Below are 14,858 nucleotides of genomic sequence, written 5' to 3' on the forward strand. Positions count from 1 at the left end.
GGAGCGCTGTGGGAATACATTACACAGAGCACTGGGGGAGAGAGTGACGGAGGGTCTCACTCTCCCCCAACCCAATCTCAGTGAGGGAGCGCTGTGGGAGTACATTACACACAGCACTGGGGGAGAGAGTGAGGGAGGGTCTCACTCTGCCCCATCCCAATCTCAGTGAGGGAGCGCTGCGGGAGTACATTACACAGAGCACTGGGGGAGAGAGTGACTGAGGGTCTCACTCTCCCCCATCCCAATCTCAGTGAGGGAGCGCTGTGAGAGTACATTACACAGAGCACTGGGGGAGAGAGTGAGGGAGGGTCTCACTCTCCATCCCAATCTCAGTGAGGGAGCGCTGTGGGAGTACATTACACAGAGCACTGGGGGAGAGAGTGAGGGAGGGTCTCACTCTCCATCCCAATCTCAGTGAGGGAGCGCTGTGGGAGTACATTACACAGAGCACTGGGGGAGAGAGTGAGGGAGGGTCTCACTCTCCATCCCAATCTCAGTGAGGGAGCGCTGTGGGAGTACATTACACAGAGCACTGGGGGAGAGTGAGGGAGGGTCTCACTCTCCCCCATCCCAATCTCAGTGAGGGAGCGCTGTGAGAGTACATTACACAGAGCACTGGGGGAGAGAGTGAGGGAGGGTCTCACTCTCCATCCCAATCTCAGTGAGGGAGCGCTGTGGGAGTACATTACACAGAGCACTGGGGGAGAGAGTGAGGGAGGGTCTCACTCTCCCACATCCCAATCTCAGTGAGGGAACGCTGTGGGAGTACATTACACAGAGCACTGGGGGAGAGTGAGGGAGGGTCTCACTCTCCCCCATCCCAATCTCAGTGAGGGAGCGCTGTGAGAGTACATTACACAGAGCACTGGGGGAGAGAGTGAGGGAGGGTCTCACTCTCCATCCCAATCTCAGTGAGGGAGCGCTGTGGGAGTACATTACACAGAGCACTGGGGGAAAGAGTGAGGGAGGGTCTCACTCTCCCCCATCCCAATCTCAGTGAGGGAGCGCTGTGGGAATACATTACACAGAGCACTGGGGGAGAGAGTGACGGAGGGTCTCACTCTCCCCCATCCCAATCTCAGTGAGGGAGCGCTGTGGGAGTACATTACACACAGCACTGGGGGAGAGAGTGAGGGAGGGTCTCACTCTGCCCCATCCCAATCTCAGTGAGGGAGCGCTGCGGGAGTACATTACACAGAGCACTGGGGGAGAGAGTGAGGGAGGGTCTCACTCTCCCCCATCCCAATCTCAGTGAGGGAGCGCTTTGAGAGTACATTACACAGAGCACTGGGGGAGAGAGTGAGGGAGGGTCTCACTCTCCATCCCAATCTCAGTGAGGGAGCGCTGTGGGAGTACATTACACAGAGCACTGGGGGAGAGAGTGAGGGAGGGTCTCACTCTCCATCCCAATCTCAGTGAGGGAGCGCTGTGGGAGTACATTACACAGAGCACTGGGGGAGAGAGTGAGGGAGGGTCTCACTCTCCATCCCAATCTCAGTGAGGGAGCGCTGTGGGAGTACATTACACAGAGCACTGGGGGAGAGTGAGGGAGGGTCTCACTCTCCCCCATCCCAATCTCAGTGAGGGAGCGCTGTGAGAGTACATTACACAGAGCACTGGGGGAGAGAGTGAGGGAGGGTCTCACTCTCCATCCCAATCTCAGTGAGGGAGCGCTGTGGGAGTACATTACACAGAGCACTGGGGGAGAGAGTGAGGGAGGGTCTCACTCTCCCCCATCCCAATCTCAGTGAGGGAGCGCTGTGGGAGTACATTACACAGAGCATTGGGGGAGAGTGAGGGAGGGTCTCACTCTCCCCCATCCCAATCTCAGTGAGGGAGCGCTGTGAGAGTACATTACACAGAGCACTGGGGGAGAGAGTGAGGGAGGGTCTCACTCTCCATCCCAATCTCAGTGAGGGAGCGCTGTGGGAGCACATTACACAGAGCACTGGGGGAGAGAGTGAGGGAGGGTCTCACTCTCCCCCATCCCAATCTCAGTGAGGGAGCGCTGTGGGAGTACATTACACAGAGCACTGGGGGAGAGAGAAAGGGAGGATCTCACTCTCCCCCATCCCAATCTCAGTGAGGGAGCGCTGTGGGAGTACATTACACAGAGCACTGGGGGAGAGAGTGAGGGAGGGTCTCACTCTCCATCCCAATCTCAGTGAGGGAGCGCTGTGAGAGTACATTACACAGAGCACTGGGGGAGAGTGAGGGAGGGTCTCACTCTCCATCCCAATCTCAGTGAGGGAGCGCTGTGGGAGTACATTACACAGAGCACTGGGGGAGAGAGTGAGGGAGGGTCTCACTCTCCCCCATCCCAATCTCAGTGAGGGAGCGCTGTGGGAGTACATTACACAGAGCACTGGGGGAGAGAGTGAGGGAGGGTCTCACTCTCCCCCATCCCAATCTCAGTGAGGGAGCGCGGTGGGAGTACATTACACAGAGCACTGGGGGAGAGAGTGAGGGAGGGTCTCACTCTCCATCCCAATCTCAGTGAGGGAGCGCTGTGGGAGTACATTACACAGAGCACTGGGGGAGAGAGTGACGGAGGGTCTCACTCTCCCCCATCGCAATCTCAGTGAGGGAGCGCTGTGGGAGTACATTACACAGAGCACTGGGGGAGAGAGTGAGGGAGGGTCTCACTCTCCCCCTTCCCAATCTCAGTGAGGGAGCGCTGTGGGAATACATTACACAGAGCACTGGGGGAGAGAGTGAGGGAGGGTCTCACTCTCCCCCTTCCCAATCTCAGTGAGGGAGCGCTGTGGGAATACATTACACAGAGCACTGGGGGAGAGAGTGACGGAGGGTCTCACTCTCCATCCCAATCTCAGTGAGGGAGCGCTGTGGTAATACATTACACAGAGCACTGGGGGAGAGAGTGAGGGAGGGTCTCACTCTGCCCCATCCCAATCTCAGTGAGGGAGCGCTGTGGGAGTACATTACACAGAGCACTGGGGGAGAGAGTGAGGGAGGGTCTCACTCTCCTCCATCCCAATCTCAGTGAGGGAGCGCTGTGGGAGTACATTACACAGAGCACTGGGGGAGAGAGTGAGGGAGGGTCTCACTCTCCCACATCCCAATCTCAGTGAGGGAACGCTGTGGGAGTACATTACACAGAGCACTGGGGGAGAGAGTGAGGGAGGGTCTCACTCTCCATCCCAATCTCAGTGAGGGAGCGCTGTGGGAGTACATTACACAGAGCACTGGGGGAGAGTGAGGGAGGGTCTCACTCTCCCCCATCCCAATCTCAGTGAGGGAGCGCTGTGGGAATACATTACACAGAGCACTGGGGGAGAGAGTGACGGAGGGTCTCACTCTCCATCCCAATCTCAGTGAGGGAGCGCTGTGGGAATACATTACACAGAGCACTGGGGGAGAGAGTGAGGGAGGGTCTCACTCTCCCCCATCCCAATCTCAGTGAGGGAGCGCTGTGGGAGTACATTACACACAGCACTGGGGGAGAGAGTGAGGGAGGGTCTCACTCTCCCCCATCCCAATCTCAGTGAGGGAGCGCTGTGGGAATACATTACACAGAGCACTGGGGGAGAGTGAGGGAGGGTCTCACTCTCCCCCATCCCAATCTCAGTGAGGGAGCGCTGTGGGAGTACATTACACAGAGCACTGGGGGAGAGTGAGGGAGGGTCTCACTCTCCATCCCAATATCAGTGAGGGAGCGCTGTGGGAGTACATTACACAGAGCACTGGGGGAGAGAGTGAGGGAGGGTCTCACTCTCCCACATCCCAATCTCAGTGAGGGAACGCTGTGGGAGTACATTACACAGAGCACTGGGGGAGAGAGTGAGGGAGGGTCTCACTCTCCATCCCAATCTCAGTGAGGGAGCGCTGTGGGAGTACATTACACAGAGCACTGGGGGAGAGTGAGGGAGGGTCTCACTCTCCCCCATCCCAATCTCAGTGAGGGAGCGCTGTGGGAGTACATTACACACAGCACTGGGGGAGAGAGTGAGGGAGGGTCTCACTCTCCATCCCAATCTCAGTGAGGGAGCGCTGTGGGAGTACATTACACAGAGCACTGGGGGAGAGAGTGAGGGAGGGTCTCACTCTCCATCCCAATCTCAGTGAGGGAGCGCTGTGAGAGTACATTACACAGAGCACTGGGGGAGAGAGTGAGGGAGGGTCTCACTCTCCCCCATCCCAATCTCAGTGAGGGAGCGCTGTGGGAGTACATTACACAGAGCACTGGGGGAGAGAGTGAGCGAGGGTCTCACTCTCCATCCCAATCTCAGTGAGGGAGCGCTGTGGGAGTACACTACACAGAGCACTGGGGGAGAGAGTGAGGGATGGTCTCACTCTCCCACATCCCAATCTCAGTGAGGGAACGCTGTGGGAGTACATTACACAGAGCACTGGGGGAGAGAGTGAGGGAGGGTCTCACTCTCCATCCCAATCTCAGTGAGGGAGCGCTGTGGGAGTACATTACACAGAGCACTGGGGGAGAGTGAGGGAGGGTCTCACTCTCCCCCATCCCAATCTCAGTGAGGGAGCGCTGTGAGAGTACATTACACAGAGCACTGGGGGAGAGAGTGAGGGAGGGTCTCACTCTCCATCCCAATCTCAGTGAGGGAGCGCTGTGGGAGTACATTACACAGAGCACTGGGGGAGAGAGTGAGGGAGGGTCTCACTCTCCCACATCCCAATCTCAGTGAGGGAACGCTGTGGGAGTACATTACACAGAGCACTGGGGGAGAGAGTGAGGGAGGGTCTCACTCTCCATCCCAATCTCAGTGAGGGAGCGCTGTGGGAGTACATTACACAGAGCACTGGGGGAGAGTGAGGGAGGGTCTCACTCTCCCCCATCCCAATCTCAGTGAGGGAGCGCTGTGGGAATACATTACACAGAGCACTGGGGGAGAGAGTGACGGAGGGTCTCACTCTCCATCCCAATCTCAGTGAGGGAGCGCTGTGGGAATACATTACACAGAGCACTGGGGGAGAGAGTGAGGGAGGGTCTCACTCTCCCCCATCCCAATCTCAGTGAGGGAGCGCTGTGGGAGTACATTACACACAGCACTGGGGGAGAGAGTGAGGGAGGGTCTCACTCTCCCCCATCCCAATCTCAGTGAGGGAGCGCTGTGGGAGTACATTACACAGAGCACTGGGGGAGAGTGAGGGAGGGTCTCACTCTCCCCCATCCCAATCTCAGTGAGGGAGCGCTGTGGGAATACATTACACAGAGCACTGGGGGAGAGAGTGACGGAGGGTCTCACTCTCCATCCCAATCTCAGTGAGGGAGCGCTGTGGGAATACATTACACAGAGCACTGGGGGAGAGAGTGAGGGAGGGTCTCACTCTCCCCCATCCCAATCTCAGTGAGGGAGCGCTGTGGGAGTACATTACACACAGCACTGGGGGAGAGAGTGAGGGAGGGTCTCACTCTCCCCCATCCCAATCTCAGTGAGGGAGCGCTGTGGGAGTACATTACACAGAGCACTGGGGGAGAGAGTGAGGGAGGGTCTCACTCTCCCCCATCCCAATCTCAGTGAGGGAGCGCTGTGGGAATACATTACACGGAGCACTGGGGGAGAGAGTGAGGGAGGGTCTCACTCTCCCCCATCTGAATCTCAGTGAGGGAGCGCTGTGGGAATACATTACACAGAGCACTGGGGGAGAGTGAGGGAGGGTCTCACTCTCCCCCATCCCAATCTCAGTGAGGGAGCGCTGTGGGAGTACATTACACAGAGCACTGGGGGAGAGAGTGAGGGAGGGTCTCACTCTCCATCCCAATCTCAGTGAGGGAGCGCTGTGGGAATACATTACACAGAGCACTGGGGGAGAGAGTGAGGGAGGGTCTCACTCTCCATCCCAATCTCAGTGAGGGAGCGCTGTGAGAGTACATTGCACAGAGCACTGGGGGAGAGAGTGAGGGAGCGTCTCACTCTCCATCCCAATCTCAGTGAGGGAGCGCTGTGGGAGTACATTACACAGAGCACTGGGGGAGAGAGTGAGCGAGGGTCTCACTCTCCCCCATCCCAATCTCAGTGAGGGAGCGCTGTGAGAGCACATTACACAGAGCACTGGGGGAGAGAGTGAGGGAGGGTCTCACTCTCCCCCATCCCAATCTCAGTGAGGGAGCGCTGTGGGAGTACATTACACAGAGCACTGGGGGAGAGAGTGAGGGAGGGTCTCACTCTCCCCCATCCCAATCTCAGTGAGGGAGCGCTGTGGGAATACATTACACAGAGCACTGGGGGAGAGAGTGAGGGAGGGTCTCACTCTCCATCCCAATCTCAGTGAGGGAGCGCTGTGGGAGTACATTACACAGAGCACTGGGGGAGAGAGTGAGGGAGGGTCTCACTCTCCCACATCCCAATCTCAGTGAGGGAACGCTGTGGGAGTACATTACACAGAGCACTGGGGGAGAGAGTGAGGGAGGGTCTCACTCTCCATCCCAATCTCAGTGAGGGAGCGCTGTGGGAGTACATTACACAGAGCACTGGGGGAGAGTGAGGGAGGGTCTCACTCTCCCCCATCCCAATCTCAGTGAGGGAGCGCTGTGGGAATACATTACACAGAGCACTGGGGGAGAGAGTGACGGAGGGTCTCACTCTCCATCCCAATCTCAGTGAGGGAGCGCTGTGGGAATACATTACACAGAGCACTGGGGGAGAGAGTGAGGGAGGGTCTCACTCTCCCCCATCCCAATCTCAGTGAGGGAGCGCTGTGGGAGTACATTACACACAGCACTGGGGGAGAGAGTGAGGGAGGGTCTCACTCTCCCCCATCCCAATCTCAGTGAGGGAGCGCTGTGGGAGTACATTACACAGAGCACTGGGGGAGAGAGTGAGGGAGGGTCTCACTCTCCCCCATCCCAATCTCAGTGAGGGAGCGCTGTGGGAATACATTACACGGAGCACTGGGGGAGAGAGTGAGGGAGGGTCTCACTCTCCCCCATCTGAATCTCAGTGAGGGAGCGCTGTGGGAATACATTACACAGAGCACTGGGGGAGAGTGAGGGAGGGTCTCACTCTCCCCCATCCCAATCTCAGTGAGGGAGCGCTGTGGGAGTACATTACACAGAGCACTGGGGGAGAGAGTGAGGGAGGGTCTCACTCTCCCCCATCCCAATCTCAGTGAGGGAGCGCTGTGGGAGTACATTACACAGAGCACTGGGGGAGAGAGTGAGGGAGGGTCTCACTCTCCATCCCAATCTCAGTGAGGGAGCGCTGTGAGAGTACATTGCACAGAGCACTGGGGGAGAGAGTGAGGGAGCGTCTCACTCTCCATCCCAATCTCAGTGAGGGAGCGCTGTGGGAGTACATTACACAGAGCACTGGGGGAGAGAGTGAGCGAGGGTCTCACTCTCCCCCATCCCAATCTCAGTGAGGGAGCGCTGTGAGAGCACATTACACAGAGCACTGGGGGAGAGAGTGAGGGAGGGTCTCACTCTCCCCCATCCCAATCTCAGTGAGGGAGCGCTGTGGGAGTACATTACACAGAGCACTGGGGGAGAGAGTGAGGGAGGGTCTCACTCAGTTCTATCTACTTGAGTTTGCTGTGTGGTAGTGGAGGTTGTTGAGTAGAAGATGACACTGTAATGAGAGGAGAGGCTGCGTTTGGGCTTTGAGGGGGAGACAGAGAGACTACGAGAGGAGATAGAGGAGAGGTTTACCTTGATGAGCAGCACTGAGTGGCTGCGACTGGAGCGGCCATTCAGCTTGGTGCTGGCTGTGGTGCGTTTCTCTGTGGCTGGCAGGAAGAATTGCTCGAACTCCACAAAGCTGCTGATGGGCTGCTGCGTCAGGTTGGGGATGAAGATGTTTTTCTCTCTGTCCTCTCGGATCGGCAGGTCCTGGTGCCTGGTCTCCAGCAGATCCAGTACCTGAGACAAGGCAGGGACGTTAACAGGTTGGAATGAGTCCCTGCGAAGTCAGCGTGGGACCGGGCCAAGCATTCACTGCCTGTCCCACACTCTCCTGTCAGCCAGTGCTGACGGAGCTGCTCACTGGGGCAGTTAACAGTCAACCACACGCCTGTGGCCTGCAGTCACATGAAGGCCGGGCCTGGGAGGGATGGCCGATTTCCTTCCCTGGTGAAGCAGGGGGGGTGGTTTTTGTGACAATCGGGTAGTTTCAAGCTCACCATTAACTGTGTCCAGCTGTTTATTCCAGATTGAATGAGTGAGTTGAATTTCAGTTCTCTCTGAAGCCCTGGCAGATTTTAAACTTGGTTTCTGTGGATTACTGGTCCCGGAACATTGCCACTGCACTAACATATGGCAGAGACGCAGGACAATGTTCACGCTGACACTCTGACATCCTCACCTTCTCCTGGTAGATCTCCAGGTAAGACATCGTGATGGCAAATCTCCAGGAGGGGCCACTCAGCTGATCACTCTGCTCCCGGCTCATGCGGAATATGTCGAGCAGGGCACGAGGGACCACTCCGGGCTGCTCGGGACTACCCAGCATGGTGTGGGTCTTACCTGGCGATGAGGAATAGAGAAACAGGTGAGTGGCTCAGCTTCCAAACCAAGAGGCTGCAGAATGGGCGCTCGCTCGCTCACTCACTCACTCACCTGCACCCGTGGGTCCGTAGGCAAACACACTGGCATTCTGTCCATTCAGCACGTGTGACAAGATGGGCTTGACTGAGCCCATGTAGATTTCCTGCTGAGAGGAGTCATCACCATAAAAAGCATCGAAGCTGTGAGACACAAGCAAGAGGTTAGAAAATAAATACGTTCAGTGCCTCAGAGCACAGAAAGACACCATTCAGCACAACAAACAGAGCACTGTCCAATAGACAGCAACATCAGCAAACACACAAACCCTCACTAACCATCTCCAGCTGTTACAGACCCACCCCCACCAGTACCCCAGTGTTATACAGTGACAGACCCCTCCCCACCAGTACCCCAGTGTTATACAGTGACAGACCCGTCCCCACCAGTACCCCAGTGTTATACAGTGACAGACCCCTCCCCACCAGTACACCAGTGTTATACAGTGACAGACCCGTCCCCACCAGTACTGTACCCCAGTGTTATACAGTGACAGACCCGTCCCCACCAGTACCCCAGTGTTATACAGTGACAGACCCGTCCCCACCAGTACTGTACCCCAGTGTTATACAGTGACAGACCCGTCCCCACCAGTACTGTACCCCAGTGTTATACACTGACAGACCCGTCCCCACCAGTACTGTACCCCAGTGTTATACAGTGACAGACCCATTGCCACCAGTACTGTACCCCAGTGTTATACAGTGACAGACCCGTCCCCACCAGTACTGTACCCCAGTGTTATACAGTGACAGACCCCTCCCCACCAGTACCCCAGTGTTATACAGTGACAGACCCGTCCCCACCAGTACCGTACCCCAGTGTTATACAGTGACAGGCCTGTCCCCACCAGTACCGTACCCCAGTGTTATACAGTGACAGACCCGTCCCCACCAGTACTGTACCCCAGTGTTATACAGTGACAGACCCCTCCCCACCAGAACTGTACCCCAGTGTTATACAGTGACAGACCCGTCCCCACCAGTACTGTACCCCAGTGTTATACAGTGACAGACCCGTCCCCACCAGTACCCCAGTGTTATACAGTGACAGACCTGCCCCCACCAGTACTGTACCCCAGTGTTATACAGTGACAGACCCGCCCCCACCAGTACTGTGCCCGTGTTATACAGCGACAGACCCATCCCCACCAGTACCGTAACCCAGTGTTATACAGTGACAGACCCGTCCCCACCAGTACCGTACCCCAGTGTTATACAGTGACAGACCCGTCCCCACCAGTACTGTCCCCCTGTGTTACACAGTGACAGACATGTTCCCACCAGTACTGTACCCCAGTGTTATACAGTGACAGACCCATCCCCACCAGTACTGTACCCCAGTGTTATACAGTGACAGACATGTTCCCACCAGTACCGTACCCCAGTGTTATACAGTGACAGACCCATCCCCACCAGTACTGTACCCCAGTGTTATACAGTGACAGACCCGTCCCCGCCAGTACCCCAGTGTTATACAGTGACAGACTCCTCCCCACCAGTACTGCACCCCAGTGTTATACAGTGACAGACCCGTCCCCACCAGTACTGTACCCCAGTGTTATACAGTGACAGACCCGTCCCCACCAGTACTGTACCCCAGTGTTATACAGTGACAGACCCGTCCCCGCCAGTACCCCAGTGTTATACAGTGACAGACTCCTCCCCACCAGTACTGCACCCCAGTGTTATACAGTGACAGACCCCTCCCCACTAGTACTGTACCCTGTGTTATACAGTGACAGACCTGTCCCCACCAGTACTGTACCCCAGTGTTATACAGTGACAGACCTGTCCCCACCAGTACTGTACCCCAGTGTTATACAGTGACAGACCCGTCCCCACCAGTACTGTACCCCAGTGTTATACAGTGACAGACCCCTCCCCACCAGTACTGTACCCCAGTGTTATACAGTGACAGACCCGTCCCCACCAGTACTGTACCCCAGTGTTATATAGTGACAGACCAGTCCCCACCAGTACTGTACCCGTGTTAGTGACAGACCCCTCCCCACCAGTACTGTACCCCAGTGTTATACAGTGACAGACCTGTCCCCACCAGTACTGTACCCCAGTGTTATACAGTGACAGACCCGTCCCCACCAGTACTGTACCCCAGTGTTATACAGTGACAGACCTGTCCCCACCAGTACTGTACCCCAGTGTTATACAGTGACAGACCTGTCCCCACCAGTACTGTACCCCAGTGTTATACAGTGACAGACCTGTCCCCACCAGTACTGTACCCCAGTGTTATACACTGACAGACCTGTCCCCACCAGTACTGTCCCCCCAGTGTATTAGTGACAGACCCATCCCCACCAGTACTGTACCCCAGTGTTATACAGTGACAGACCTGTCCCCACCAGTACTGTACCCCAGTGTTATATAGTGACAGACCCGTCCCCACCAGTACCGTACCCCAGTGTTATATAGTGACAGACCCGTCCCCACCAGTACTGTACCCCAGTGTTATACAGTGACAGACCCGTCCCCACCAGTACTGTACCCCAGTGTTATACAGTGACAGACCCCTCCCCACCAGTACCGTACCCCAGTGTTATACAGTGACAGACCCGTCCCCACCAGTACTGTACCCCAGTGTTATACAGTGACAGAACCCTCCCCACCAGTACCGTACCCCAGTGTTATACAGTGACAGACCCGTCCCCACCAGTACTGTACCCCAGTGTTATACAGTGACAGAGCCCTCCCCACCAGTACCGTACCCCAGTGTTATACAGTGACAGACCCGTCCCCACCAATACTGTACCCCAGTGTTATAGTGACAGACCCGTCCCCACCAGTACTGTACCCCAGTGTTATACAGTGTCAGTCCCTTCCCCGCCAGTATTGTACCCCAGTGTTATACAGTGACAGACCCATCCCCACCAGTACTGTACCCCAGTGTTATACAGTGACTGACCTGTCCCCACCAGTACTGTACCCCAGTGTTATACAGTGACAGACCCCTCCCCACCAGTACTGTACCCCAGTGTTATACAGTGACTGACCTGTCCCCACCAGTACTGTATCCCAGTGTTATACAGTGACAGACCCCTCCCCACCAGTACTGTACCCCAGTGTTATACAGTGACAGATATGCCCCCACATAGTTGGAGCGGAGAGAGCCTAGGGAAAGGCAGCACTGGGTGAGTGTGGGGAGCTGTCGCTATCGATTCCGGCAGCGCTGTAGCCGTAACCAGGCTGGGCTGCGAAAAGCGAGCGGTCAGGTGCGAGGGCTCTGACCGGTGACCCGAGTGCCGGGTCCACGGGGCGGAGACATCGGCCCAGCCGGACGCACGAGCGCGCCGGCCCCTGGTAGAGAGAGGACGTGTGTGATGGGGGAGGTGGTCGGCGTGTCCCCGGGTGACCCGTGCCGGCGGGGGAGCCTCTCACTTGTAGTGCACGGACTCGGACCGGTTCCTCCAGTTGACGATCTCCAGCGCGCGGGTGTCGACGCCGCGCACGCAGGCTCCCTGCCGCTGGCCGTCCTCATCGGCCTGGTAGGGGCGGAGACGCACGGCCACCTGGACCTGGCGCTGGGCCGGCTTCTTCGGGGGCCGGACATGGTCAGCTGCAACTGTGGAGAGAGAGAGTGAGAAAAACAACACTCAAAACCACCGTGAGGAGCAGGTTCACCAGGAGGGTCAGCGCCGAGGGGGGGTCAGCGCCGAGGGAGGGTCAGCGCCGAGGGAGGGTCAGCGCCGAGGGAGGGTCAGCGCCGAGGGAGGGTCAGTGCTGAGGGAGAGCCGCACTGTCGGAGGGTCAGTGCTGAGGGAGCGCCGCACTGTCGGAGGGTCAGTGCTGAGGGAGCGCCGCACTGTCGGAGGGTCAGTGCTGAGGGAGCGCCGCACTGTCGGAGGGTCAGTGCTGAGGGAGCGCCGCACTGTCGGAGGGTCAGTGCTGAGGGAGAGCCGCACTGTCGGAGGGTCAGTGCTGAGGGAGAGCCGCACTGTCGGAGGGTCAGTGCTGAGGGAGAGCCGCACTGTCGGAGGGTCAGTGCTGAGGGAGCGCCGCACTGTCGGAGGGTCAGTGCTGAGGGAGGGTCAGTGCTGAGGGAGGGTCAGTGCTGAGGGAGGGTCAGTGCTGAGGGAGGGCCGCACTGTCGGAGGGTCAGTACTGAGGGAGCGCCGCACTGTCGGAGGGTCTGTGCTGAGGGAGCGCCGCACTGTGGGAGGGTCAGTACTGAGGGAGCGCCGCACTGTCGGAGGGTCTGTGCTGAGGGAGCGCCGCACTGTCGGAGGGTCAGTGCTGAGGGAGAGCCGCACTGTCGGAGGGAGGGGTGAGGGAGCGCCGCACTGTCGGAGGGTCAGTGCTGAGGGAGCGCCGCACTGTCGGAGGGTCAGTGCTGAGTGAGCGCCGCACTGTCGGAGGGTCAGTGCTGAGGGAGCGCCGCACTGTCGGAGGGAGGGGGTGAGGGAGCGCCGCACTGTCGGAGGGAGGGGGTGAGGGAGCGCCGCACTGTCGGAGGGAGGGGGTGAGGGAGAGCCGCACTGTCGGAGGTGGAGGGGGGTGTTCGGTATTTAACGAATTTCCATTGATTTACCGGCTTTTCCGCTTCTTTCTGGAACCTTCTCCGCTCTTCCCGCTTCTCCCGCTCCAACCGCCACTCGATTCAAATCGGCCGCGCTCCCCCCTCTCTCAGCCAATCGCCTTCCCGCTCCGTCCCCCCCGCCCCCATCCCGCGCGTCCGATTGGACGCCTCCCCTGTCCATCACCCCCCAAATGCCTGGCGCCGCCTTCCCATTGGTTCCGCTCCATGCCAATCATCTTCCTTCCCCACCCCTCCCGCCCACCACCAATGACGCCTCCTTCCATCCCTCCCGCCTCCTCCTAGCGGATGTCAGTGCTGGCCGCCAATCCCCTCCCCCACCCAATGGCCATTGGACACGTCATCTGTCAATCATCAGCCCTGCCCTTCATTTTCATCTCCGATTGGCCCAACCCGATGTCAATCGTCTCACCCCCGTACCCGGATGTCAATCGTCCCTCATCTGTCATTGTCCCTCCCTGACAGCCCTTTTATGATTGGTGACCCCGTCTGTCAGTCATCTTCACACCACCACCACCCCCCCAACTCTAACTTGGTATTGCGGGATGTCGATCAAATACCCCTACCCCTCCCCCAACTCTTCTTCCCAGCTAACGGATGTGAATTGTGTCCTCCACCAATCATTTTGCCGCTCCCCACACACTCCAGGTTCCGATTGGACATTGCATCCGTCAATCAGCCTCCTGCCCGCCCCACCCAAGTTTTCCCCATTTCTATTGGGCAATTCGAATGTCAATCATTTCCCCCCCAACCTCCCGCCTCTGTATCGGATGTTGTGACGGAACCGCACCCTCTCGTCCTACCGCAAATCACCCTGCCGGTCGCGGCCAATCCAGAGCCCGATTGGACCATTTAACAGTCCATCTTCCGCTCTGCTGACCTCCATTCAGGATGCTATTGGACAAGCTGTCTGTCAATCAACCGCTTCGCGTGACCATACAGTTGGGCGTGTCTCCAACTACCCCGCCTCCGTCCTCCCTCAGCCAATCAACAACCCGGGATGCCCCCAAGCCCTAATTGGATTGGATTAGTCACCTGCCAATCATCTTCCATATCGTCAGGTTGCTAATGGACGTCCAGCAGCCAGTAATGGGACGCGCGCGACCTGAACTTAACATTGGATCCGCCCCCAGCTGCTTTCCGCAGCCAATCATCCACCCGCTCCCGCTTTTGCACAGATCCGATTGGGCAACACATCTGTCAGTCACGCACCCGCGGCCCTATCATTCCTTCCCATTGGGCCCTCTGCCTGTCAATCATTCTTCTTCCCTCCCGCCCCCGCCGCTTGAACGTCCATGCGGCGTATCCGCCCCCTCGCGCTCTCCGCCCTCCTGCTGCTGCAGGCCCAGCTCCGGCCTCCGATTGGACAGTCCGCCCTGTCAATCAGCCCAACTGGCTGCACCGGAAATGAACGCTAATCCGCACCCTACCCATCCCCACCCCAACAGTGACATCCGCTCCTGTCCATGATCCTCGCGGCCACCCGCCGCCCGCCTTCGATTGGCTGGCCGTGCTGTCACTCATCCGGCGGACCGCCGGAAGTCAGATGGGACCCGCCCACCTGTCAATCACGGTCTCCTTCCGCCCCGCCCCCACGAGGGGGTCTCATATCCGGTCTTTTCAAAAAGTTGAAATTGAATCGTGTTTTGGAACCGGGTGAACCCGGCAGCGGGGGCGCGACTCAGCCGGCGGTGCCCAGGTTAGTTATTATACATCCTGCATTACATCCGGGTTCCGTCTAACAGGCTGGGCGTGCAAACCAGCCCCTCCCCCACTCCCG

General features: G+C 57.8%; 1 protein-coding gene across 1 annotated transcript in view; it reads right to left on the reverse strand.

Moving 5' to 3' along the window:
• kif22 (kinesin family member 22) overlaps window positions 1–13,241 on the reverse strand; it is a 66,651-nt gene extending 53,410 nt beyond the window's left edge. The window contains exons 1-5 of the mRNA XM_078536739.1: window positions 13,073–13,241; window positions 11,923–12,106; window positions 8,540–8,667; window positions 8,286–8,446; window positions 7,634–7,843 (exon numbers count right to left, since the gene is read on the reverse strand). Coding sequence (XP_078392865.1) covers window positions 7,634–7,843; window positions 8,286–8,446; window positions 8,540–8,667; window positions 11,923–12,106; window positions 13,073–13,241 — 852 coding nt within the window. The remainder of the gene's footprint in view (window positions 1–7,633; window positions 7,844–8,285; window positions 8,447–8,539; window positions 8,668–11,922; window positions 12,107–13,072) is intronic.
• Window positions 13,242–14,858: the final 1,617 nt, after the last annotated feature.

This window comes from Cetorhinus maximus, unplaced genomic scaffold, assembly GCF_964194155.1.
Source record: "Cetorhinus maximus unplaced genomic scaffold, sCetMax3.hap1.1 HAP1_SCAFFOLD_1467, whole genome shotgun sequence".
Lineage (NCBI taxonomy): Eukaryota > Metazoa > Chordata > Chondrichthyes > Lamniformes > Cetorhinidae > Cetorhinus > Cetorhinus maximus.